Raw genomic sequence first — 27,485 nt, 5'->3', positions numbered from 1 at the left:
ATTTCAGTTTCAAGGCTTTAAAACATGGCAGCTGATTCAATAACTTACAGTGGAATCTAATACTTGGAAAACTGCCACTTAGCCTGAACAGTTGTATGCACTTGGTGTTAAACTCTTCCAGAGAACAGCCATATGCAAATGCTTATGTGGTAAATCAGGGTAAGATTTCAAGATAAGCAGTTAATTTCACTTGGCTATTCTAAGAGTGGATAAATTTTTTTCCCCACAAGTCATTTGTGCAGTGAGCCCATAAAGAGATTATTTCTTCTAAATAATCTTCAGTTTTTAAAAGGAACACATCTTCATAAAGTTGCTTTCACACTGGCACCAGGTGTTCTTCTTCAAAGGCTTAGTCATTGTGTGGTTTCTCTGGAATACCCTATGGATAAAAAACATCAAACACATGTTAGGTTTTAATGCCAACTGATAAGTGACTACATTATGTTGTATTTTCAATTATTAAATAGTAAAGTAACTCCAGGTAGGCTGACAATGACCTAGAGAGCATGGCTTCTTTTAAAAGCTTAACAAGGATGTGCTCCCTAACTGTGGACAAAAAAAAAAAAAAATCACTATGGCTGTTTGTTGCCTCAATCAGTGCATCTGAAAAATCCATCTGCCAATTGCATTGCTTTTTATAAGACTTTGTTATCTTTCTATCTCAGTTTAATTCGTAGGAGAAGGTACTCAATGCTTCACTTAATGGACATTAATTCAGTTTTAACAGCCCTTTTTCAAACTGCCTTTAACCACAAACTACTTTATTTTTCAGCCAAAGCCTGGTATCAAAGACTTACTCATTTCTTCCTAAGTCCCTTTTCTAGTATGGAATGCAGGAATATGTCACTATAAGATATTTAATTCATTTTTCTTTGAAACAAAGCTTGTAACTTGTTCTCTTTCTAAGGTCAAAATGCAAATATATTTTCAAGTACTGAATGCATTCTCAGTTCTCCAGCACTCTAGCACTAGTACACAATAGATATTTGTGAGGCCCAAGTTCTGAATACCAGCCTAATTTGTCAGATGCTGAGAAAGATGCTCACAACTCGAAGTGTTGCCACCCACTTAACCCAGCTGATGAGCACTGACTGAGCAACTCCAGGTGCCAGAATGAGCAGAAAGAACTGATGGCAGCAGCAGCACTCTTCTTTTGCTATAAAATCTACTAAAATAAAACACTTCATTCTCAAGCTGGTGGTAAAAAAATCCCAATAAGCCAAACAAAACCCCAAAGTCTCTGCTAACAGCAGGTTTGCTGAAAGTTCACACTGCACTTTGGGAGCTCCCCTGAAATCCAGTGACTGCAAAGCAGCAAGGATCTCCCAGCTAACATTTATCAGCATGTGAGATGTCTCAGGGACACTTTTCATTTCTAACTAGAAAAGCTAGACAGGGGCTGAGGAAGAAGCAAAGCAACTTTACTCCATTAACTTCCACAGGTGCCACCTTCTATTCTGGAAAATATCTGTCACATGCAGCCAAGAGCTCAGGGGCTGCAGCACAACATAGCCAGAGAAATAACTGTTTAGTTCAAGCATGGGTTAAAAAAGTGCTACATTCCATCTTCCTGCCACAACCACGATGGCTGACAAAACAGACTGGGACTTCTGAATTACCTCTATAGAAGAAAGATGTGGTTGACTGAATTACAGACTTTACTTCTTTGGATTTCCAGCACAGAATGCTTCACAATGACTTGCAGAAGTGTTCCTATGAAAATGTTGCACTTCCCCAAGTTTTTTCCTGACTGAGTAATGGCAGTGTAAAACACATGAGAAGACACCTCTAAATAACCAGAACAAAAAGCTCTGCAATGCTAACTTTCCCCTTTCTTTATATGGAAGATTACAAGATTGACAGGAAAGCTGCAGGCAGGATCCAGGCTGATTTTAACTACACTCAGGTGAGATGCCAGGCGAAACAACAGCAAAGGAAAAAGTTCTAGGTGTCTAAATTAATTTTAGCTTTTTCTAGTTTAAGGCTGCCTTCCTTTGCTTTCTAACAGGAGCAGCAGAGCAACTGGAAAGGACTGTGTGAAATACAGAACTGTAGCATAAAACCAACTATAATTTTATCTTGAGACTCTGCTGCAATACCAAAGCTTCAACAGAATTCAGTTAATGTATGGTTTTCGCTTGATGTGAGTGGCAAATTTAAAAAGAGAAATTATGTTTCCTCTTCCCCCCATACATGTAGTCCTAAATAAACCCAAATGCAGATTGTATGCATCTGTGAGATTTGAAGGGGGAGTAGTGAACTTGTGTTTTAAAACACCTCAAACACCCTTGAAGACACCTAAACCACAGCACCCTCAGGAAAAGTTAACTTGAAGGATGTTTTCCAGGATACAGGACTTACACAGCAAGGAAGACAGCAGTTAAATCAACACAATATTAATTATTATTATCCATCAGTGTCAGAAGACCTTTCACAACCAAGCCTTAGGCTGATGTGCAAACACACAGCCAGGTTTACTCTTCAGTGTGCCACAAGGAAATAATTCCTTAAGAACCTGGCAAACAAGACAGCAATTTGTATTATCCCATATATAGAGTGATACTTGAATCATGTCTGAAGTTACCAGCAAGAGAATATGTGATTTTGGAGCAGTGGAATTTGGTGCTATATAGGGACATTTCCCTATATATACACTTTTGTGCATGAATAATTAGAGAAAGCCCAGCAGTGTCTCAGCTCTCCAGCTACCCTAAATGTTAATTATAAATACTGATGGAGCAGGAGCAATGTACTGGCTCCAGTCTTATTTAGGCTGCCACTGGAAAAAGTTAAATACAAAAGATATTCAAACACTTACTAAGACAATACCCACTCTACTGGCAACACAGGTTGTCTGCTTACAGTTCAGCTCTTAGGAATACATCTATTTAACTCTGACAGTTTGTGAGTCATACCCTTCAAGGCATAGTTTATTCTTGGACTAACAACAATGGAAGGCATTTGGATTGTTAAGGAAACTACTAATTATGCAGTAATTACCATAGCCAGCTGGCGTCCTATGTTTCCTACAGTCACACCTCCTGAGAAAAATATACATGGAAGCCAAGAACGAATGTAAAGGAAATCTGGGGATGTATACCTGGTGAAGAAAAGGGAGTAAGTTAGAAAGTTAGAGACAAGTAACTTTCATCATCTTGCATACTCTTAACCAGATGCTACAGAATTCTCTCTCTGGGCTTAAACAAACAAACAAAAAAGTAGCAACAGAGGAGATGGAAACCGGGAGACCAAATTAAGTCTGTAAACTTCATAAGCTTCTAAACCCCCTTGTTCTAGCTAGCAAAGTTTAGAAATTCACTCTGCTGAGAGCCAGTAGGAGTCCAGTTTTCTGAGGTGTTACCATTTCAACACACATCCCAATCCCAATGCTCCCCACCTCCCACCCACAGTTCTCAGTCTGGGCATTTGGAACAACTGGACCACTACCTTAGACACACAGAACTTCTTACAAGAATGTGCCAAATATATCAACAACTAATTCCAGTTCATGTGCACCCATGCTTTTAGTTAAGACAAAAGAATTGAAATAGTATTTGAGAAGCTAACTTACTGATAAACACCATTATATACAAGAAACTGGGTTATCAGTGTTGCTACAAAGGCTATTGTTATTCCAAGTCCGAGACCACTTCTTGAACGATCAAATGTCCACCAAAGCCCCAGTGACAAGGCTGCCAGAGTCAGGGACAGCTGGATGTTGTTTGCAAAGTCTAGTTTCTGGAAAAAGATGTTAAGGACAATCCTTTTTAAGTCTGCAGACATCCTGTTGCTGAAACTGAACACGGGAGAACTCAAACTGAAAGTAAGCACAATTCTGTCTTTAAACACAAAACATTTAGGATTTAGTTTTCAGATCTGCCAAGCAATCATAGCTCTTGTTAACTCTGACTGGAGCATGACTGCAAAGTCAACATCAATTTTTGTCACACTGAGCGTCTAGAGAATATGCTACATTTTGAAACATTTACCTTTGATGGATTTTTGTCTCAAGTAACCTAAGTGAGCTGGATTACCCAGGTTTTCTGCTCAAGCCACCATATTTTTAACATAAAGAACACTTTTATTTTGTGCTTCTCACTAGCACATCACTAGTTAGTTGTGTTAACTTTTAGATGTAGGCTAAAACAACACAGCTTACACTGTCATGCTTGCAGTTACACAAGACATACCACGATGTCAACCCCTCTCTCCCCTCCCATAACACTTTAGCTGTGTTACACATCTTACAGTAGCCACTGCAGGTCTCACAGAGCACCACCTTTACCTGGGCAATCCTCCCCCAGCCCCGAGAGGCACAGACAGCTTGCTGAGCAGGGAGCAAGCACAGGGAGCAAACAGCAGCTGAAGGATACAGCACTGGCGTGGTTGATGCCCACGAAGACGGCGATGCAGCGCATGACGCTGGCCCACTCCCGCTTGAACTTGTGGGGCTCCCCGAGGTGGCTGTCGATGCAGGGGTACAGCAGGCCAACCACAGCTGCAAGAGAAGGAACACCACTTGTACCAGCTGCCAGGCAAGGATCACTCCACTACCACTAAGTATTAGCTTGGCATGTAAGTGCTTGAGAAAGCAGCCAGGTGCTCATCGCGCTGCTGTGAGCCTGATGGAGAAAACACAGTTATTACCTGCCTTTTCTACTTTAAAGAAGTAAAAACCCTGCTCTTTGAACCTTTAAATATATATTGCATTGTTAAGGTACCTGGCTTGAAGCTCCTTTTGTTTAAAGAGATTTGTCATTTGACATCCTGAGCAAAGCTTGTACCAATAAAAGCAAAGCACAATAAAAGCTTTGCGAGGAGTGGAATCTGTGTTCATTGCTCACGTGCAGGGCTGACAGCTTTATGAACATGATTCATCAGCTGTGAATCAGGCCCTGAATTAAATATTTGCCTGGACTTAAAAGTTTATTAGCAGAGCTGCTTTCTCTCCTTCTGCTGGGCTGTAAGTCAGCCCAGGGCTCCTGGCCATGTCAGATGAATTTTGATACCAAACAGAAGCTGAGCTGAACTTAAACAAGCAGCTGCCATCAGTCTATTTATATCAGGGAAAAATAACTACTCATACAATTAACCAGACAAAGTTTTTATCTCCATAAAGCATTTTTCAGCCTTTATCAGTCTGCAAGTTGGTTGCAGAAGAAAAACATAAGCTAGTGCTAGCTCAGTTCTTGGCAAGAACACCAGAGTTTCATTCTTCTAGGGATTGCAACTCCCTGAGTTGTCATCAACTCCAGGGTCAGACATTCTGCCTTTACTGAGTGCAACTTCTATGTTTATAAATTTCCTTTCCTGCTCTCTGTCTTTTTTTTTTAATCCTTAAACTCCTAAGAGTAATAAATGCTATGTTAAGAAGGCCAGAAAAACATGCTATTCCAAGACAGTTGTGTTCTGAAACAGCTTCATTACTCTGATGCCAGCTACCAGGACTCTTTCCCTACGATAACAGCTAAATTCCAAAGTTTAATCCAACTGTGAGAACTCTCACTGGAGAACATCCCAGGCCAGCCTTTAATGAACCTTTAATGTTCATCCTTTAACCATCCTTTAATGTTCATCCATTAGTGAACACAGTTCATTATTCATTCAAGTTTATGGTTTATCATTCATACCCCCTTCTCTGTGTGATACAGACATCACATAACTGCATCAAACACAAATATGGAGGAGTTGTTTGAAGTATTTTCAATGCAAATTAAAAACTATTACAGTGGGTCTATTCCCCAAACTTTAACTCCTTTTTAATCCTCCAACCCTTCGCCAAAACTTTGTCTAGACAGGGACTGGGGGGTCATGAAAGATAAACCACAAAGTATGTGCCAGCTGTGACAACCCCACCGTGGCCTGAGCCCAGCAGTGGGCAAGGGACAGGCAGTGACAGGCAGGGACAGCAGGCAGGGGCCAGGCAGGTGACAGGGACAGGAGACGGGGCACGGCGAGGTGACAGGAGCAGCAGGCAAGGCGCTGAGAGCAAGCAGGTGATGGGGCAGCGGGCAAGGGGCAGGCAGGGGACAGACAGGGGACAGACAGGGGACAGGGACAGCAGGGGCAGTGGGCACCGGGCAGGGGCCAGGCCGGTGACAGGGTCAGTGGGGGTCAGGCCGGTGACTTTTCAAACTATCACACACCATGTATTGTCCTGCAGAACACCACCGTGTTATTTGAAGTCACTGGATAACACGCAATAAAGCATCTAACTTACGGACTTTTAGCAGGAGTACCACAAGCACGTTTGTACACCGATATCTGAGAGCGAATTCGAAGCTTCGGCAATGAAATTACAGTAGAAGGGCCGGTGACAGGGCTCGGGCCGGTGACAGGGCCGGGGCCGGTGACAGGGCTCGGCGGGGCTCGGAGAGGATGGGGCCGGTGACAGAGATGGGGCCCGGGCCGGTGACAGAGGTGAGGGTCGGGCCGGTGACAGGGCTCGGCGGGGATCAGACCGGTGACTGACAGGGCTCGGCGGGGCCCGGGCCGGTGACAGGGCTCGGTGGGGATCAGGCCGGTGACAGGACCCGGGCCGGTGACAGAGGTGAGGGTCGGGCCGGTGACAGGGCTCGGTGGGGATCAGACCGGTGACAGGGCCCGGGCCGGTGACAGGGCCGCGCGCGCCGCCGCACGTGACTTCCTTGTTGTGGCCCAGCCCGTGGCCAGTCGCGGCCGCAGCCAATGGCGAGCGCCGCCCGCCACTCACCAGTTCGGCGGCAGCCAATGGGCGGCGGGGGGCGGGGCCGGCAGGCGGCCGCGCGCGGCGCCGGGCCCGGCGGGAGCGCCGCGGGCAGCGCCGGGCCCGAGCCCCGCGGGCAGCCGGGGGAAAACCCCCTTCACCCGTGTCCAGAGCGCACCGGCTCAAAACCAGCCCCCGCACCGCGCGGGCAGCCCTCCCGCGGGGACAGCGCCGGGCGAGCATCGCTCGCTGTCGGATGGAGATGCGGGGCTCCCACGCGCACGGGTCCCGCATTCAGCCCCAGCGCCTCTCCTCCTCCGCGAGAGGGTGAGGAAAACCCAAACCGCTCAGCGACTCACCTGCTGCTGTGCCGCAGCACGGGGGCACCCACCAGGCGGAGGAGAAGAGAGTGGAAATCACTTCGTCGGGGAACAAAGTCACATTCCGCTGGATCTGCAGCAAGTTCAGCACCAGGGCCATGAAAGCACCCACGACGAAGAGCACCACGCTCCGCTGCACCAGGTGCTGACTCCAGTTCAAGGTGCTGCCGGTGCTGCTGGCGCTGCTGCTGGCGCTGGAGGTGCTGGGGCTGCGAGCTCCGCGCCCCACCAGCGCCAGCGGGGGGCTGGACACCGAGGAGCTCAGCATCTCGCCCACCTTGGCGGCCAGCCCCGCCGCCGTGTCCCCCAGCTGGCTCCTGTGCCTCCCCCGGGCAGTGCAGGAACAGCTCCAGGCGCAGCTCTCCAGCCTGGGCATTGGCTTCTCCGGAGTCCTGAAACACACACGCTACTAAAGCTCCCAGCAACGGGTCAGCCCGGCGCCTCCCTCCGCGCCGACACGCACCGCCGCATCCTCCAGCACCGCCCGCGCTCCGGGGGATGCGGGCAGGGCACGGGAGGGCACGGACCCCGGCCCGCCACCCTCCACAGCCCCTCTGGTTCGCTCCCTGCCGGGGCCCGTCCCACCTCCGCCCCCCGGGCATCCGGGCCGCGGGTCCCGCTCACCTCGGGGTAGGATGGGCTGGGGGAAGCTGCGCCGCTCCGCCGCCTCCCTGCCGGCTGCGCGCCGCCGGCCCGCGCCCCGGGTAAGGTTTATAAACCCCGAGCCGCGGATGTCACGTTACCCGCTGCCGACCTACCCGCGGCCGCAGGCAGCGCCGGGCCCGCCGCTGCGCTCCGCGCCGCCGCCCCGCCCGTCCCCTCCCCGGCGGGCGGGGCGAGCGCCGGGCGCGGGAGCCGCCGCGCCAGCCCCGGGCGGCCGCGGCCCCGCTCGGGTGAGGCGGCGCAGCCAATGGCGGCCGGGCGGCTGATATGACGTGCGGGACACACCACCCGCCTCCCGGGCCCGCCGCTCCGCCCGCCGCGCGGCGGCGGCGGCGGCGGCACCGTGAGGGGCCGTGCGGGGCCGTGAGGGGCCGTGCGGGGCCGTGAGGGGCCGTGCGGGGCCGTGCGGGGCCGTGAGGGGCGGCCGGCGGCGGGAGCGATGCGCGCCGCCCCCGGGATGGAAGGGGAGGGCGGTGGAGGGATGGAGGTGCTGGCGGTGGTGACGCTGGCATGGGATGTCAAGGTTCGAAGAGGTCTTTAAGATCGTCGTGTCCAGCTGTGAGCCCAGTGCCACCGCTGCTGCCCTTAAACCGCTAAGCCACATCACTCAGCACCAGGTCCAGACGCCTCTTGAACACCTCCAGGGTGACTCAACCACCTCCCTGGGCAGCTTGTCCCAACCTATCCCTATCCCAATGCCTGACCACCCTAAAATGTTTTTTTTTTTTCCCCCCACTGTCTAATCTGAATCTCCCCAGTCTCATTTTAAGGCCATGTGCTGGTGGGCCCAGCGTGCTGCGTGTCCCTTTGGGAGATGGCTGTCAGTAACAGGGAAGGCTGAAGGCGTCTGCTGACGACGAAGGGATCAGTGATCTCTGTCATAATTCTGAAGTGGTGTAAGGGGATCCTGCCAAGCCCATGACTCCGTAAGACGACGGTGCCAGAGCCAGACGCTGCGTCAGCGGCCAGCCCTGGGGTGACCGGAGGATCCGAGGCTCCTGGCGGGTCCCTGACAGCCTGAGCAGCTGCTCTGCCAGCACTGGCAAAGCTCAGGCCACCATCCTCCCAGACTCAAATAACAATAAACCAGTTAAATACACATTCACCCTCTGGACTCTGCAAGGCTTTGGGAGGAGGCCTGTCAAGGATGGTCAAGTGTGAGCTGTACATTATGGTGGAGTTCAACTCTAAAAAACGAGCACACAGAACAGGACTCAGCTCCCAGGCTTCCTCTTTGAGATGCCAGTTCTCCAGGACACATGGGAGGCTGCTGTATGCAGTGGGAATAGCTGGGCTTTGCGTTTATTAGCTGACCTCACTGGACCAGCAGATTTTCTTTTCACATAAGGTGTGCCACCATCATTACACTTGGGAGGAATACAGGACCCAAGGGCTTCCCAAGTGATGGCACTGAGGATTTAAGGATAGCTGTTAGCCATGCCTGTGATGGGCACAACGATGGTCCAGGATCAGTGTTCAGTGGTGGTTCAGTGATGGTTCCAGTTGTCCTTCATTGATGTGATAAAATAAATAGCAGATAAAATACATGAAGCAAATAAAATACATGAAATCAGTTGAAGATATGGAAAGAGGCAGGTCTTCTCTGCATATAAGGAAGAGTAAAATTTACCTGGGATATGGTTGTCCCTCCTGATCTCTGCTCATTTCTAGCTGGGAATGGAAAGAGTTAGCATAGTTAGCATAGAAAGATCATAGCATGATCCTGCTGAGTAAAGTGCCTTTGGAGAATGTACTGGACAGATTGTTAGTGCCTCTGCTGGAAAGTGACAGATGAGCCCAGTATTTTTCTCTTAATGCCAACTGGGATCACCCCAGTAATGTCTTGCAGACTTTACTGCTCAACCAAGGTTTATGTGTCCTCTGTACGTGGAACTCAGTTTCTGTTGCTGTTTATTGTACTGAAACAACTTTTGGTTTTACTTTAATATGCTAAAATTGTTTGGCTTCTTCTGTCAGATTTTTTAAAGACACGGTATATTTCTCTTCATTTGTTTTTGGATTTTGTTCTGTGACCCAGTTGGATCTGCACAAAAAGTTTCAGTCAACTATTTTGAGAGAAAACAGCCTTAATGCACTGGCAGCTTTTTATGGGTTCCTCTGCAGAAATGTTTGATTTGTTTCAGGAAATCACATGCAGACCTAACACTTCCCCTCATGGCAACTGTGCACAAACTTTGAATTGACACAGACAATTTATCTGCATCCCCAGACCACTAAGCAACACCTTTGGCAGCTCTAAATAAGGGCTAGAACTCATTCCCTGGGAAATACTCTTTTTTGGTGAATCACTCACTTTGAGATTTATCAACAGGACTGTTGATCTGAGATAAAATGATTCATCTTTTAGGAAATCTCTTCCTGGACTTGGCTTATGGGAAACAAATATAATTCATCCTTGCTTGTGCTGCATCTCTACTATATTTGAAAGAAATATCTTTCTGTATTTAAATTCTCCCCCTGAATCTTGCCCGTATTTTCAGTGTTTGGGCAGAGTTTACATTCCCTTGTGCTGCATCTGCTAGTTTTCCTTCCTGAAAGAACCTCTTAAGCATTTTTTTTTAATCCTGTGTTTTCCTTTCCTAATGGGTATGCCTCTTTTGCTACTTCCTGCAGAATATTTTATTTGAATATTTTATATGTATTTTTTTCATATTCATGATATCATGTTGTGGTGCCCTTCTTTCTTCCTGTTTTTTTTCCAGACAACAGAGACCAACTTCTGAGAGGGTAAAAGTTGCTGCAGCTTTGCTAAAACCAGCTGAATCAGTGCAAATCTAAACTATTCAATAACCTGTCCCTGAGCATGTTTTCCCCTAAGTTACCCACTTAGAATAAAGGTTACATGCCTCTTTTGTTCGTGTTGCTTTACAGTCCTGTTGCTTTACATTTCTTTTTGGAATCCTAAGGAAGGTTAGGCCTCAGCACGCTTTGATTAATGCCTGAAATTTTATGCCTAACAGTTATTTCTGGAAAGAAGCGCTCACATGTCTTTGTAAGATTAATGACATCGTTATTTTTATCTCATCCCTTAGCAAAGGCAGCAGAATCTCTAAGTACTCAGGATTGCTGCTCATTACATAAATAAATAATTTCACCTGTTCTTTCACACTTTGTGTATTAAACTCTGATGTTCTGGAATCTGACAATGTGCTTGCCTCACGAGGACTCTCTCATGGGCCTCTTATGAGGGAAGCCTGGGATACTTGGACAATTTATTTTTCTCCCTACTTAAACCAGATCAAAACATGAGCTGTCTGCTGACAAAAGCTCAAAAGGCAGTGGTGGAGAATCACAGAGCAAGGCCTGTTTTATGTGTAAAACTGCTCTCCCTCTGCTTCACTGGAGATTTTTTTTGACTTTTTTCACCTTCAAGACTTTCTCCTATTGATACAGAGAATAGAAACGTTCCCAGTCATATGCTCAGCCTTAATCTCCTGTGTCTCCATAAAAGGATTTAGTGACATTCATTGTTTGATTCCCCATGCCAGCCCTATGTACAAGAGTTCAAAAAATCTTTTGACTTCAGCAGCAGTCTGTCATCCTGAGGTCTTTGCTTTATCAGAGGTCTCCAGTGTAGCTCTGTGAATTCTTAGGAACCTGCAGCAAAGCCTGCAGATCATGGAATCATAGAATGGCGTGGGTTGGAAGGGACCTTGAAGATCATTTTGCTCCAACCCCCCTGCCATGGGCAGGGACATCTTCCACTAGACTGCTCAGGGCTCCATCCAACCTGTCCTTGAACACTTCCAGGCACGGGGCATCCACAAATTCTATTGGCAACCTGTGCCAGTGTCTGACCACACTCACAACAAACAATTTCCTCCTGATATCTAATCTACACTACTCTCAAGGCGAAGCCATTCCCTCCTGTCACTCCTGGCTCTTGTGAAAAGTCCCTCTCCATTTTTCTTGTGGCCTCCCTTCAAGTACTGGAAAGTCACAACTAGGTCACACCTTTTGCATGCTGAGCAATCCCAATTCCCTCAGCCTTTCCTTGCAAGAGAGGTGCTCCATCCCTCTGATCATCTTGGTGGGGCCTCCACCAGAGTTGCTCCAACAGGTCCATATCTTCTCTGTGTTGGGGACTCCAGATGTGGATGCAGCACTCCAGGTGGGGTCTCACCAGAACAGAGACAGAATCCCCTCCCTCTCCCTGCTGCCCTTGGTGTTTTGATGCAGCCCAGGACGTGGGTGTGAGTTGGCCAGGTCATGTCCAGCTTCCCATCCACCAGCACCCCCAAATCCCTCGATCTGTTCATCCTCCAGCCTGGATTGTCACCGGCGTGGCCCCAGCCCAGATGCAGCACCTTGCACTTGGCTTTGTCAGACCACAGGAGGTTCCTGTGGGCCACTTCTCAAGTTCATCCAGGTCCTTCAGGTGTGGCCACTGCTTGGTGTCATCTTGAACTTGCTGAGGCTGCCTCCATCCCTTTGTCTGGGTCATTAATGAAGACATTAAATAACGCTGGTCCCAGTGAGGACCCTGGGGGACAGTGCTTGTCACTGATGTCCTGTTCCTTCTCAGAGGTCGGTAAATGGTGTATGCTGAGTTCTGCAGGGTGGTTCTGTGAGATTGCCCAAGCCCCAGTGCAGGAGCTCATTAAAAGCTGAAAGGAGAAGGACAGGGAGTGATTACAGGGTGCAACAGGCAGGATGCAGAACGTACAAGCTCTGAACAAGGCAAACTCCAGCCAGAACACTTCAGGCGTGTAAAACAAAGGGGAAAACAAAGTGTGCTGGTGGTTAGCATATAATAACATGAGTCATCCACAGTGAGCAGAGCTTAAAAACTTGGCTGCTTTTGCATAATCTGAGGGTGAGGAACAATAGTTGGAGTTTGAACATGGAAATTAAACCCTAAGATATCCGAACAAAGCCCTGTCTTTGTGTAGTTAATAATATTGTTGTGGGCATATGACAAATGTTAATTGAATGTTTTTTTGTTTAGTTGCTGATGTTTCTCTAGCTGCTTTTTCTTTTACCAGAGCAAAACAGAAAGAACAATTCTATGCAGGCTGCTGTCTCCAAATGTCTATAAATCCATGTAACAACTATCATGTAATTAGCCAGCCAACATCCCACATGCAGCTGTGGGCACTGACTCCCTGACAATGAACCTCTGTCCTGACACAAAGGCAGTGCCTTTGCCTTGTTTTTGACTTCATTCATCATCATAGTTGTGCATATTTATGTAGCAGAGAGTTCAGTGAGTTCATACTTGGTATTCAAAGTGGTGATTTAATCAAAACTTCATTATGGAAAAATACTGTTTGTTGATTATATTGCTGAACAAGTTACTTCTTTGGTGATGACAATAGGTTTGTGAGGCTGGTGTGAGTATCACTACTGAGGCAAGCTCTTCTACCCAGGTGTGGTTAAAATTGTTGATACTCTAATCTTTCTATATTTGCATGTATACATTTATTTATACTATGTATAGACCTTTAAAGATACTGATTAGAAGTGATGCTTCCATCTTTTTTTTTTTTTTTAACTTTAGCTGTGACATAAAAAGTAGGGCACTATGGACCAGGTTTCCTTGAGGGTAAAATTATTGACTGTAATGACTTTTTAGAGGAGTAGCTACTCAAGTGTCATCTGAGGGGGTGGCCTGTGTCTTAGTAGTCCGAGTCATGATAGGCTAAAGATTAGAGACTAAATAGATGAAATAAACAGAAATATCCTGATAAACCACCAAGAAACAGGAACATTGTCTTTTTAATGCATTTATTTCTTGATGGAAAAATTGCTTGCATAAGAAAGCAAACTAGGTACATTTCTATCACCAATCCTTACACAACATCAGTCCTTTGCAAAAAGGCACCTCCAAAGTGTGTGTTCAGGCAAGCATGTCCATGGTTGATTTAAGATTAAATGATTTTCACTTGTTTGGTGACTTTGGACTCAGTCATTCCCACATAGGATAGAAGGAACTTCCCTCAAGGATTGCATTGTGAACTCTTACATCCCTCTTCTTATGACTCTTAATTCCAGCACTTTTCCTCTGAAGCAGGCAGCCCTCCCAGTTACTCTGTCATATGTGCCTGAGGAAGATGCTCCTGGAATTCATATTCTAGTTTGTAGGGTTAAACATGAAATCCCCAAAAAGTGGTACTCCAGCTTACTTCAGTTTTTAGATTTCATGGTGTTGCAGTGGGGGAGACCTGCAGTGACACGTGGAATGCTCACTTGGAGTGCTCAGCTTGGGATGAGTAGTTAGAGAGGACAGGAAGGAGCTCTGCAGCATCCTCATTTTCCAAACTCTCCTCACTTTGTTGAGCAGGACTGTTCCCACCTCAGAGAGCTGCAGCCTTGATGTCTGATGGGATGGTCAAGGTCTAAATCAGGTCAGAACTCCTTGGCTGTGCCCCTTGCTGTCCCATCCTTACCATGGCAATAACTATAAATAGCAGAGCTGTGGCTGCCAGGAATAGACTCAGTATCACACACTCTGGTTATGTCTGTACATCCTCATGTCCCTTCAGCTCAGGAGCACAATGGCCAAGAGCTTAGAGCTGTTCCTCTCATATGGAAAACACCTTCTTCCACAGCTTTTCACATTGGATGATTCTGCCCAATTCACACCGCTTAAAAAAAAAAAGAAAAAAAAAGAGGCCTTTAAGACATCTGTAGTTTATCTTAAAGGACAACATTATGACTACATGAAAGAGGTCAGTGCCCAAATACTGCCAGTATTCCAGGCTATCATCCTGAGAAGGTAAAAATTTGAACTAACCTACCTATGATTTTTTCCCCCCCATCATTCTGTTGAGATATATATTCAGGGAGCTGCCTTGGGTTTGAGCAGGATAATGGGAAAAGCTTTCCAGTGTAAAGCTGCCCATACAAGCAGGAAGAGCAGTGCACAGGAAAAGCGTCACAGAGAGAACGTGCACATGTGCTAGTGCATAATGTGGTGTGGAACTGTGGCTTACATGTTGCTTCATGATTAGCACTGTAAATATTGCTGCTTTTCAGGCAAAATCTTAAGTTTCCCGTGTCAGTGATTACATCAGTGCTCTTAAATGCAGCTCACTGTACCTTGGTGGGGAAAGTTGCTGGTTTCAGATTGCCTAGCTGAACTTTAAGTTAAAAATGTGCAGCATATGGGAAGACTACAACTTTGCCTGGAGTGATACTTTAGAAACTGCTGAAGCTAGGTTATGCTGAAAAATGTATTTATGTAAAGCCAAACCCTTCAGCTTTTACTCATAAAAGGACACACTTGTAATAATGACATCAGGCCACTTGCATGCAAACTCAAAGGACTAATTAAGTGCTAAGTTTGTTCCAGCTATACACTCATTTAACTCTTGCTATCACTGCATTGCAGGATTGGACCTTACACAGCAGCTTCAAATATGCCACTGTACATTTTACTGTTTTTACAGGTACTATAACAGATCAAATCAAATGCCAGGCAGACTTAACCACGTTAATGATCTGAGCTGGGTGCTGCCAGCTTCATTTGCTTATTCAGACATATTTTTGGATGTTGCTTATGCAGAGTGCTGAAGAAGCTCAGAACACATCAGGTCACAATATCCTTGGTTCAAGATCATGGACTGTGCCCACTCTGCTCAGATTAATGCCTGTAATGTGCTGAAGTTAGTAGCTGTTGCTTTTAGCTTTGCCCTTGGACTGAGCAGGGGGAAATAATATCTCCAGAGGCTGCTGAGATCCCAGTTTGTCTGGGCTGGCCTTGGGAGTGCCCATTTCTGTCCTCTGACTGTAGCAAAAGCTTCTGCTTTCTTTATTTAGAGGGAAGGAAGGATAGATTCAGGCTGTGAGGTCAGAGGGCAGCTATATGTTTCTGCCCTGTTGTCATACAGAATGGTTTGTGGGTGCAGCACTCACCCAGGTTTCACTGTTTGCCCAGGTTTGTTTGGGAATTGCCTCACAAAGTCAGGTGCTCGTGACATTTGTAAAGGTGAGGTTGGTGCCTTCAGGTCTGTGGCAGAGGCTGCAAACTGTGATTGCAGAAAGATCCCAGGGCAGACAGGCATTAACCTCTTGGGTGTTACTGGTCAATAATGTCCCACATCCGGCAAGAGAGAAAAAACACCGGGAATAAAATCCAATAACACTGTCAGAGAAAACAGAAGAAACCAATACAAAACATCTCAAGATGAATGGCTTTGTGTGCTGTCTGAGAAGCCAGGAAGTCTATGCATCCCACCTGAGAAGCTGTTGGTCTTCTCATCAGCCAGCCTGGGCATCTATTCAGCTGAATACGTATTTAATTTTTTCACATGCACTGGAGGAATCTCAGCTGGAAAAATCAGCCAGACAACTTCCCCTATGTCTGAATCAGCAGCACGAAGATTTGTGGTTATCAAAGAGACCTTGCCCCTGATTTTTAACATTTAAGAATCTGCTGGTTTTGCTGTTCCATGGTTAGCTGGTTGCCTGTGTTTGCATGCAGAAATCTGTTCTTGTGCTGTGTTGTTTCTCTGGAATGCTGTGAGCAGTTGTTTTTGTTTGTTCCTACTCGGGTGGAGCTAACTGTCTAATTGGGTAAATATTTGCAATGCTGTACTTGCATGCACAGAAGACAAAGAGGGCTGGACTCCTGTTGACATAAAGGGCTTTTACACCAGCCCAGCAATGTAAAGGCTTAAATAAAATTGATAAGTACAAAGCCACTTTGTATAGTCAGATCATAAAAAGTGGATTTAATTTAACTGTCATGGACATATTTACTTATAATTACAGATGGACTATATTTTCTAACACGATTGCAGCCATGAAGGAGTTATTCACTCTGCCTTATTCACTGATTACAAATTCAAAACTGTTGGACTTCCACTGTTAATAAAATGGTATTTTTTAACCAAAGTGCCTTTGGATATCAAGGGTGAGTTTTCCACAGGTGTAGAAATTGCCTAAGTGAACATTAATAGGTCCAAATACCTAAAGGTGTTTTGAAAATTGCAGGCTTGTGGTGCTCATGGAAGGTGTGTTTGTATATATAAAATAAATACCTTGCATAAACCTTACGGGGTGACTATTGCATATGTTATCATTAGCTCCAAAGTACACTATAAATATCCACACACATATAAACAGATTCCAAAGATTTATCATTGAAGAGGCTGTTAATGAGCTTTTCTTAGAACAAAGGCTATTAAAAATGGTTGTGGCATGAGGAGAAGGGAACTTGAACTCCACAGCTGAGTGCAGACCTAGTTCAGCTTCTGTTTATCTGTAGCTGTCACAGCCTGGACCTTATTGGGAATGGATTTACTCTGACTAGTCTTGAAAGACTTGCACAGTCTCATAGAGCCATTGCTCCACACACACCTGAACAGAACAAGAGTCTGTAGGACTAAGAAAAAAACTTTAGTACATGAGGGTTCTATTTTATTTACAATTATTTGTCTTGTTTGAAATTCTCACTATATTTCTTCAAGGTTCAACTATTTACTCCTTTATCCAAAAAGAAATAAGGATAATTCAGAGTTTCACCTCCATAAGGCCAAGCTCTGATGCTCTTACACCACCTGGTATCCTGCTTAGTCATCAGTTCCACTGGGTTCACTGATACCAGCTGTGGTGCCAAAGCCTCTGATTGCCACAGCACAGCCATCCCCTCCTCTACTCCTCCCCGTCCTTTACTGCCAGTCACAGCTTTTGCTCTGCCTTTATGACATGGGTATTGGAGCTCAGGTTGCCTCTGAGCAAGCATTCATTGGCCAGGTGCTCAGCCACATCTCTGCTCCTGCAGAGTTCATCCCACTGCCCGTCCCTGCAGCGTGCTTATGGATCTCCCCGTGCCATCATTCTGGGAAGCAGGAGGCCGTGACCCAGCCAGCACAGGCTGCCTTGCAGGTTTTGGCTGTGTCCATTCCCTTGTCTAATCCACTCCTCATCCATCCCGGTGAGCAGTGTGGTGAGTGAGGAAAAGCAGCTGTAGAGGTGTGGAGCCTGCTGAGGTCGGTGGTGCCCCTGCCTGTTTTGCCCTCCTTGTGTGGAAAATGTGTCTCAGCACCCAGCCCTTCCACCAGGCATGTGCTCAGTAGCTCCCTAGGAGCTCACTCACCCTGGTTTTTTGTCAACTGATGGCAAACTGAGTATAAATTTTTATGTTGTTGGCATCTTTTCACTTGCTGTTGTGGATTCTTCTAAGCTCATGTTGAGTATTTCCCTCATTCACGCATAACTGCAATTCATAAAAACACAAATGATTCTGTTTTTCCTTTCTGTCTTCATTCTGAAAACATCTTGAACTTTATTTCATAGTGGGCTTTATCCAGCTGGAAAAATGTTAAAATTGTCCAGTGGTTTGAAATGTATGGGACAAGTAGGAAAGTGAATATTAGTCAAGATAGCAAGGCTGAATAAATCTCCTTTCATTAAGAAAACAGGCTAAAAACAGCACCACTTCCCTTCCCCAGTTTGAAACTGCTGAGCAAACTAAATACATACAGACAGTCTTCCTTGTGATGTTGTGATCACCAATCCTATTTCTCTGCAGTGTTTTTCCTGTTCCTTGTGTGTAAACAAACTGTAATCATAACACCATGACACCCAGTCCTCATCTTCTGACAGCCGCCCGTGGAAATTACTTCCTCCTTCAAGTCTTGCCTCTTCTCTGGGTCCTCCATTTAGTGAAACTGGTGATCTCTGTGTGACAATCCCAGGACATTCCTGACTCTCCATCAGACCTTTATCACACCAACACTGTGCTTTCCGAATACTTGCATCTGCTTTTGCTTGGAGTTTGGACAAAGCTTTCTAACCTGGATTATCTATGTATTTCCTTGACTCTCCTGTAAATGCTTATCTGAGCTGGACAGGAAGAACTTGTTCTGTTGTTTGGTCTTGGGATGTTACTGAAGAGTCATTAAAGTAGCAGAGAAGCTTTCATGAGGCTGGGCAAGGAATGTGTCATTTTGTGCTTCTGCTCGCCTGTCTGGATCTGCTAAAGCAAAGTGTTGTCCATTCACAAGAGAAATCCTGTCATGAATGTCTGCTGTTAGGACTGGCAGCCAGTCAGAAATGTCTAACTGCCCAATGACTTTTCCCCACAAGAAAAAGGTAAATTTGCACTTGAAATTTTCAAGCACGTGTAAAGTCCGAAACTTGATTTGCTCAGAGAGGTCATTAACGTTCAGCTTTGTATTAGGAAATAGCCTTTACCAATACATTTCAATGGGAAAAGCAAAGACTTGGGTTTGTTCCAAAAGATTCATTCATGAAAAATCTGCTGAATGAAAAAGGAAATCTAAAATTTTTTTAAAGACTTTCTCTACCTGGAATGAATATTTTAGTCTTGGCTAAGTGTACATTTTACAGACAATTCAACTCCATTTTAATTCAACTGATGTAACACTATAATAAATAATGTAAGAATTAGTGGCATGCTTTAATGTTCTTGCCTGCATAACGTATCTGGATTCTCTGCAGAAATAAAGCCTGCTGTTATTTCATGTTGAAGGTGAAGTGTGTCCATCAATGTCTTTCCCAGGGGAACAGAGAGAACAAGGCTTGGGAGAAGGTTTGGCACACGCACTCCTCGTGAGGAACAAACTTGCACAGCAGCTTGTCTTTAACTCTTCCCAAGCACTGGAGCGTGTCATTGCTTTTGCAATAAACCATTCCTCAGGAACAGATATAGACTGGCTGAAAAATAATTAAAAACTTAATTTTCTGTAATGCTGTCCATCAAATAACTTTACTCAATCTTTCTGAAAGGCTGCTCTGCAGCATGGAAAAAAGACTGGCAGTAGTGCAAGAGCAGGGAGTATTTATGACCAGTGGAAGCATGGTTGGCCTTTTGCCCTAGAGAAATGGCTGGATGAGATCTTCTGCTTAAACCAATTAATAAAATAATTTGGACCTAGGCTTGGGGTGATGATGTTTGGCAAAGCAGCTGCAAAGGCTTTTTTTACTGCCCAGACTGATACAGGGATGTGCCCAGGTTCTGTTGTGTGCAAACCCACAGCTGTAGATTTGAGCAATCCTCTCTTTTGGGAAAACCTGAATTTTTACCAAGGTATAAAATTTGTAGATTAGGTCTTTTAAAAGGTTTGGTCCCAATAGCCAAAATCCTGTTTGATTTGTCTCCTGCAATTGCTTTACAGTTTGTTGTGTAGCACTTCAAGAAAGACAAACAAAGCTTTATCCTCCTCTGGACAGCTGTTAGGGACAGATCCACTGACTCAGCTGCTCAAGACCTAACATTGAGTCTTTTATTCCAAACTAGCAGACATAAAACATCTCTTCTTCCTACATTCACAGTTCCATGGAGTAGCTTTTTAGCATAGAACTAAAGACCAAGAGCAAACACAACAAACCCTAGTATCAGTGTCACTAGTGACTTAGTCTGCTAGTAAGCACATTTTTTTTCCCCAAACTGCCTGAGCCGTAGTTTTTCCAAACTTGTTTCCTATTTCCTTCCCTCATTTAGTCCATCTGATAATGCCAGCAGACATTATTTCATCTCTTGAGAAGACTGAAAGGGGGAGGATTCAGAGCTCGAGTAAATTCACTTCTCTCTGCTTACCCAATAATCTGTGTCAAGTTATGCTGGATATGCTATTCTGAGAGACAGCTCAGGCTTCTTTATCTGCCACAGTAGCACTGCTTTGCTTTTCAAATCAGCAAACAAGAAGCCATGTCCTAAACAGGCCACTTCATTATCTTTTGTGTTGGTTATTTTTGTGGGGTGTTTTTTTATCCCTCACAAAAACATAAATAATTCTTTATCACTGATAATAATTAGAAGCTGTACTTTTCCTTGTAGATCACAAGCTGAATGGAGAGCCTGTAGCCATTTGTCTGTGCCTTCAATGGGGAAATCAATTCTCAGTTATCTACGCTTGGCTTGTCTGGCTTGAGGATTAACCAGGCTGGGGATGCACTGACCTCAGTTCATTCACCATGTGCAAAGTTGACTTTGGACCAGGAGACTGTATTGATCCCAGCAGTGCTGCCTGCACATCTGTCACTTCCAGGGCTCCCTCCAGCTCATCAGCAGATCATCTCTGTCACTCACAGCTGTGTGGAGGCCCCTCCACAACCTCTGCAGCAGCAGAGAGACAGAACATTTCTTTCTGCATTATCTTGGCATAAACTGACTTTATTTATGCTCCTGGACCCATGGTGGCAGCCCCTCAGCTGTCAGAAGCTGAGGAAACAATCTTTGCTCCTTACACCACCAGCAGAGGAGAGATTTCCAACTTTAAATAAACCAGTTTGTTACTAGTTAGTTTAATTTAGTTGGTACCGAACTGGGGGAGATTGGTACACTGTGCTTGTAGGCAAGGCTGAGACCTGGTCATGGGTACAGCCTGGTCATGGCTATGGCTGAAATCTTTCTGAAACCTCATCATGGCTACAGCAAGATCCTGTTCCATGTTTTTCCTAGCAAAATGGTTTTTCTTTTCACCTTCAGCAGCAAACACAGACTGCTTAAACTTGTATTTACTTTAACTAATTAGAATGTGGTGAGTTTAGGTCTTAATGCAGGTCATCAGTTAAATTTTAAATGTTTAGGTGCTTAAATAATAGACTCCTCATTAAAGTGATATCAACAAAAAGGATCTAATTTCTTTGGTTTAATTGGAAAAAAATTATAGATTTGTATTTGTCTTGTTATCTCTATCTTTTATTATTCCAAAGATATTCTGAATAGAGATGTTATCTCATGTTTAGCTGTGCTCTTGCAATCTTGCAATTCGTCAAACCAGTAATTTATGTTTCTCTTGAAAGGAGATGAGAAGTAATTAACTCACGTATTGCACCCTTGTCTTTGTGGGCCTTTCATTTCTACTAAGTATCTGCACTAGCAGGTTTTTTTTTAAATTTCAGACTCTTCAAAACTCCTGGGCTTCCTGAGGAAGGCCAGCACTCTCAGCAGTGTACGTGAGTGCTTGATGCCTTGCAGAATGAAGTCCCAAGAGTTCAGTCCTGTATTGATGTCATTGGTCACATTGACTTTAGGCCAGCAATTGCAATCCTGGGGTAGCAGGGTTCTTTGTCCCACTGAATTACTGGCCCTGGTTCTCAGGATATTTCCTCACTCTGCCACGCACATCCACAAGTTGTTTACTTGCCTGTGTGTTCTTCTGGCAGCCTGTATTCCTGGATGACCTATTTTTGCAAGAATCAAATGCCCGTGGCAGCAGCATTTTATTGGCCCTTGCAGGGCTGACACCACTGCAGTGAGAGTGCTCGTGGTCAGTGACACTGCAGCTCCTGGCTGAGCAAACTGATCTCCTGCCAGCTTTGCCAGCTTGTGTGGCAGCACTTTCTAGCAGGAGAGGATCATGAAGATGTGTTTTCCTTTCACAGAACCAACTCCAAGGCTGACTAGTGAGCATGGCCAGCGTGGTGACAGAAATGAGGAGTTTCTGTGCAGAGCACACTCATAAAGGAACCTGGACACCCTCCTCTTGTTCTACTGTCCTGGTACTGAATCACATATAACTCATGGTTTCCTCTGTAGTTTCAACTTCCTCAGCTAAAATTGTAAGGGTGTGACAGATCAGCAGAGGTCAGGTGAGATTGGATGGAAGGGGAGGAGCTGTTCTCATTTAGATTTTTTTTTCTATAACAAAGTTGGTCACACCTCTAATAGCCAGACTCAGCTGTGTTTTCAGGTAATCTTAATAACAGGTTGCTAGAGTGCTTAGCTTGTTCAATCCATTCTTAATTAGAGCTGGTGCTGAAGTCATAAAACTGGGTATGGAGTGAGGTCTTAATGAACACAGTGATTTGTCTGCAAGTACAGCTCTGTAGAGCTTCCTCACAAATGGCTTCCCCTTGGATGGAACAGTGCAGTCACCAAACAGGGCAGGTCCTTTTGTCAAAAAGGTCCTTGTGGCAGCTGAGCACAAAACCTGAGCATTTAAGTGACCATCAGTAAGATCAGTTCAGCAGTGCAGGCAAAGGAAATTAAAGCTAGCAACACTCCAGCTGGATTAGTTATTTTTCAGTCTCAAAGTGCTGAGAACTTTGTGTTTTTATTCAGTGTTAAAGCTGATACTTGCAGCAATATTCACATGCTGAGGCAATGTTTTTAATGATTCAGGGGAAGAAGCTGTCTACTGAATCACCAGCATCCAAACCTGAAGAGCCAAACTGCTTTCTGTAAATCTGAATATAATTAAGCATAGCCTTGTTCTTTTCATTAGGCATGGAATAACCATAGATGATGAGACACCACTTACATAACAGTAAAAATATTACTTGTTTTAGTTTTATACCCCAGAATCTCTAACCTACAATCTATTGCAGTGTGTCCTTTATAAGGACTGAGAAAGGACAAAACAAATAGCTAGAAGAAACATACATCCTAAATATGAAAACAACATTTCTGCTCATGAAATTCCTAAACCAGATGCTGTTAGAAGCTAGAAAAATATTCAAGAGGACAAACCATGCGAGCTTGTGCTGTTCTTGACCCACTGGCTGTTGTCAGACCCTGGAGTAGCAGGAGCTTTGATTTGATCTAGGGTGGCTGTCGTCAGCACTCTCTGTGTTCTTTGAACACCACAAGCAGTTTCATCAGATTAGATGAACAGACAGTGGGTGTCCCACACTGTCCCAAAAATATGTAATTAGAAAAAAAGCACCAGGTAAACATTGCATGAGGACATGATTAATGCCAGAAGAACACAGGGTGGAAGTTCAAGGAAAGGCAAAAATTATTAGTAACAGAAAATATGTGTTTCTCAAGATCTAGAATGTAGTAAGAAAGATCTCCAGGGACGAATATAATTTAGTTTCAAAAGCAGACTAACTGGAAGGCTAGCAAATGCTGTAAAAGAAATGTTCTCACATTTTCATCTGTTGACCTGCTAATTTCTTTCTTTAAAACATTTGTTACAAGAACCATTCTGCAAATAATCTAGTTAGGGTTTTTTGTGTGTGTGGTTTTTTTTTCTCCTGTTAGAGCAGAAACATTCTGATGCTGACTTGTCTGTTTTCCAAGCAGAGATGTGCCAGAACATCATCAGAGTCATAGGGATTACCCAACACTTGCCTGCTGAAGTGTTTGCAGTAACTGCTTGCAAAGAGGAAACTTTTTTGGCTTTGTAGGTGACTTTCATCACATCTTCCAGACTGAGGTGTAGAACAGCTGTAGAGATCCAGAAAGAAGGACCCTGAGGCCTTCAGCTTAAGCTCCAGTTCTGTGCTTATGTCTCTGTTAATCTGGAATAGATCCCATTACATTGACCTGAATCTAAACAAGATTACATGAAATTTAAGTACTGGTCATACAAGAGAGTTGTTCTGCACTCTCTGCTACACTAAGTGGATATTATGTCTTAATTTTGGGACAAACAGGACACATTCCATGAATGAATGATAAAAATAGGAGGTAGATCCAGAACTTTTCACCTCCAGTTTCTACAACTCACTTAGAAAGGTATTCCATTTGTTATTCACATTGAAGTGGCAGATTTTGCATTGCAGTGGCATCAAGCTGACTTCCCCCTGATTGTCTTGTGATTCCTTCCAAGAGAAACTAAAGGAGCAATTCAGGCAAGCTTTCCCTCTATCAGGTGTGCATTTATGTGCACCAGATGGACATACACAAGGTAAACACACTGCTAGAGGGCTGTAGTCACTGTGGGTGCTGAATTTAGCTGTAAACACATCCAGACAAAAATAAGGAAGATCACAGCTGAACTCTGCTGAAAGGCTAATGCAAAATTAGCCTCATGTTAATTGTTTTGTTGGAGTGGTTACATAGCTTGGAAGAGCAGAGAAAGGCCACAAGCTTTATAGTTATGGCAAACTGCAAAACAGCTGGAAATCAACAGTGGGAAGGGAAGACTTTGCTGCCACGTGTGTCTTCAACTGCAGGCAAAGCTCCCTTGATGGCTCTGGTGCTATCGTGGTTCTGACTTGTCTTTGATTAATGCATGTGGAACCCTGGGAGCCCTGGCACACTGTGTTACACCTATTTCATAACTGCCTGGAGTTTCTTGTTAAGTAATCTGGCTGTGAGAGTTACAAAGCTGTCCTGCTTCTCTTAACATTTCAGAGGAGGAAAAAAATGTAGTGTTTTCCCATTGTCTACTACAAAAGTGGTAGAGATTTACATCTTGCAACCAAGTAGGCATTGTCACTGGGTGTGATAATGAAAAGTCTCCACTGATTAACTACAACAGCTTCTCTCCTAAATGTCCTGAGTGCCTCTCCTGCTCCTTGCCTCTCCCCCGAGGCACAGCAGCCCTCTCTGGCAGAGTGGAGCCTTGGAGACTTTGCTGCCTCCTGGATGCTGCAGCACAAGACATTGCTCTGGGTCTGTTCATGGTCCTCCTCTCCTGCACAAGACATTGCTCTGGGTCTGTTCATGGTCCTCCTCTCCTGCACAAGACATTGCTCTGGGTCTGTTCCTGATCCTCCTCTCCTGCACAAGACATTGTTATGGGTCTGTTCATGGTCCTCCTCTCCTGCACAAGACATTGCTCTGGGTCTGTTCCTGATCCTCCTCTCCTGCACAAGACATTGCTCTGGGTCTGTTCCTGATCCTCCTCTCCTGCACAAGACATTGTTATGGGTCTGTTCCTGATCCTCCTCTCCTGCACAAGACATTGTTATGGGTCTGTTCATGGTCCTCCTCTCCTTCTGAGGCTCAGGGATTTCTTCTCCGGTGCCGTTCTCTCCTCTTTTACTCTACCACCCACCTTGGAATTCGGGACTCCCTTTGCCTCCCATTCCCCCTCCCCTCATCTGGTGCAGCCACTGACCCCACAGATGTTTTGTTCTGAGCTAGCACTTTTCTGGGATGACAAGATTGTCTGCCTGCCTGGGAAAGGAATTGAGGCAGAGTGTGGCTGCTTTGCAGCCCCTCCATGGCCACAGTGTTTTTTTTCTTCCAGGCCCCCTCCTCTCTGTGGTCACAGTGGTGGGGCTGAGTTGGCAGACAGGGCAGGCCAGTCCAGCGAGGTGATGCAAGGTGCTGCAGGAAGGGCACAAGGCTGATGTTGCTGGGCTGGTGGCTGCCCTGGCCCTGTGGCAACATAAAGTTCATACATAATTCATAAATGTCATACACTGGCACTGTTTGTGCAATTTGCTCTTGAGGCTGGGATGGTGTGGGAATGCTGCGTGTAGCCTCTTGTTACACAGAAAACCTGTTGGTATTTCCTGTCATCACTGGCGAAGGCATAAAAATAGGGAAAATACAGTTTAAGTAGAGGGAAAATACAGTTTAAGTAGAGAGAAACAAAGCAGTGACTGATTGAACCATTTACCACCACCCCAAATATTTCGGGGGCCTCTGTGTCCTGGTCAGGACTGTGAGCACACAGGGCTCTACCCCAAGGTGCTGGAGCTGTTGGGGCTTTTCCCTTGAGCAGATGGTACAGATGGCATTGTGTGGGTGGGAGGAGGGATGTCAGTGTTTATTTTTTTTCCCAGCAGTGGAAACCTGAGGGTTGGACTGATTGCTTCACCTTTTCAGCCTGCAGGGACTCACTGGTGCACCAACACAACCCCACATTTCACTCAGGTGGCTGCACCCCTATAGTCACTCAGCTCTGCATAGATTATTCTGCTAACTAAGAAATTCCAATCTTTCAGCTGCTTCTTGGCATGTCATTTTTCATTTCAGTCTGCAAGTAAGGATGACTGAAAAAATTACATTATATTTGCTATTTACTATATAATTTGCTATTTGCTATTCTTGTGCTGTTGCTGGAATTTATTGTTGACCAAGTTTCTTGTGGGGAATGTAATGAAAATACAGTATGATAGTAATATATTTCTGGCATGATTCATGGTTACCAGTGGAAATATTTAATGATCTTTTCATATACATATAGTAATTGCTTCTTCTGTGAGACAATAATAAGTTGCAATACAATTACACTCTTGTTCTTCATATGAGAAATGGGCACATGAGTGGAAGAGAATCAGAAAAGCAGAATGTCCCTGGTATCTTTTCAATATTCATCTACTCACCTGAGATTCTGCAGTCTTTTGAATAACACTAGACTTTTATAATCAGACTGATTGTGCAGACTTAAGATAAACAATTCATAAGATAGCTAAAGTTAATTTTCATTACAAAACTAGGCATTAAGGAGTTATTCCTAAGTCATTCCCTAAAGGTAAAAACTCAGAGGAATGCAATATGTTGCAGATAAATCCTCCTAATATAAAGCAATAAATTCTCAGTTACACAGAGATGAGCAACACTTATTTTTCTCTAATAAACTTCTGCTGGATCTTGGCTGCTGCTGCAGAAGCTGTTTTCTTTGAACAAAGGAGTCCCTGTCTTGTGAGAGCTCATTACCCATATGATAATACTGTTCATTTCCCCCACACAATTCATTGGAGGACCAGTGGGCTCCTTGCAAACTTCTAATTAGGTCTCACACTGTCCCTGAGCAGAAAGTATGATTTTACCCATTTTACAGTTGTGGAAGTTGGGCCAGGGGCTGCAGCCAGTGGCCCAGAGCACCTCTCCTGTCACTTCCACAGCTGGGAATAGATTTTGGATGTTGTTACTCCCAGCTCTCTGTTCCAAGCTCTAAGCCACAACCTCTTGCAGAAGCTAATTAAAAACTAAGAAAATGATTTGACAAGCTTTCAAAAATGTTATTGGTACTGCAGATTTCTTCTGGTGTCAGAATGAAGTTTTCAGCACAGCTGTAATTGCTGTCTGCGTTGCTTAAGATTTTTTAAATCAGTCAGAAGACTCAAGCTGTACTCCTGATACATCCCAAAGTTCACCACAGTTCTTTGCCCTGTTTTTCACTGGCACCATTTAT

General features: G+C 45.0%; 1 protein-coding gene across 2 annotated transcripts; it reads right to left on the bottom strand.

Annotated features, from left to right (window-relative positions):
* Positions 1-113: 113 nt before the first annotated feature.
* INSIG1 (insulin induced gene 1) lies at positions 114-7,957 on the bottom strand. 2 transcript variants are annotated; one of them, XM_064434069.1, is made up of 6 exons: positions 7,824-7,957; positions 7,045-7,457; positions 4,374-4,498; positions 3,572-3,738; positions 3,001-3,100; positions 114-379 (listed from the first exon to the last, which is right to left on the bottom strand). In XM_064434069.1, the coding sequence occupies exons 2-6, from the start codon at positions 7,439-7,441 to the stop codon at positions 350-352; spliced, it is 819 nt and encodes a 272-aa protein (XP_064290139.1). In that variant the 5' UTR covers positions 7,442-7,457; positions 7,824-7,957; the 3' UTR covers positions 114-349. The 2 variants fall into 2 exon arrangements, with proteins under 2 accessions (XP_064290139.1, XP_064290058.1); XM_064433988.1 differs by having other exon boundaries at positions 7,690-7,830.
* Between the last annotated feature and the right edge of the window lie 19,528 nt (positions 7,958-27,485).

This window comes from Passer domesticus, chromosome 1 (assembly GCF_036417665.1).
Source record: "Passer domesticus isolate bPasDom1 chromosome 1, bPasDom1.hap1, whole genome shotgun sequence".
Classification (NCBI taxonomy): Eukaryota; Metazoa; Chordata; class Aves; order Passeriformes; family Passeridae; genus Passer; species Passer domesticus.
The sequence above is the reverse complement of the archived record's forward strand: the minus strand, read 5'-3'. Positions and strand labels throughout refer to the sequence as shown.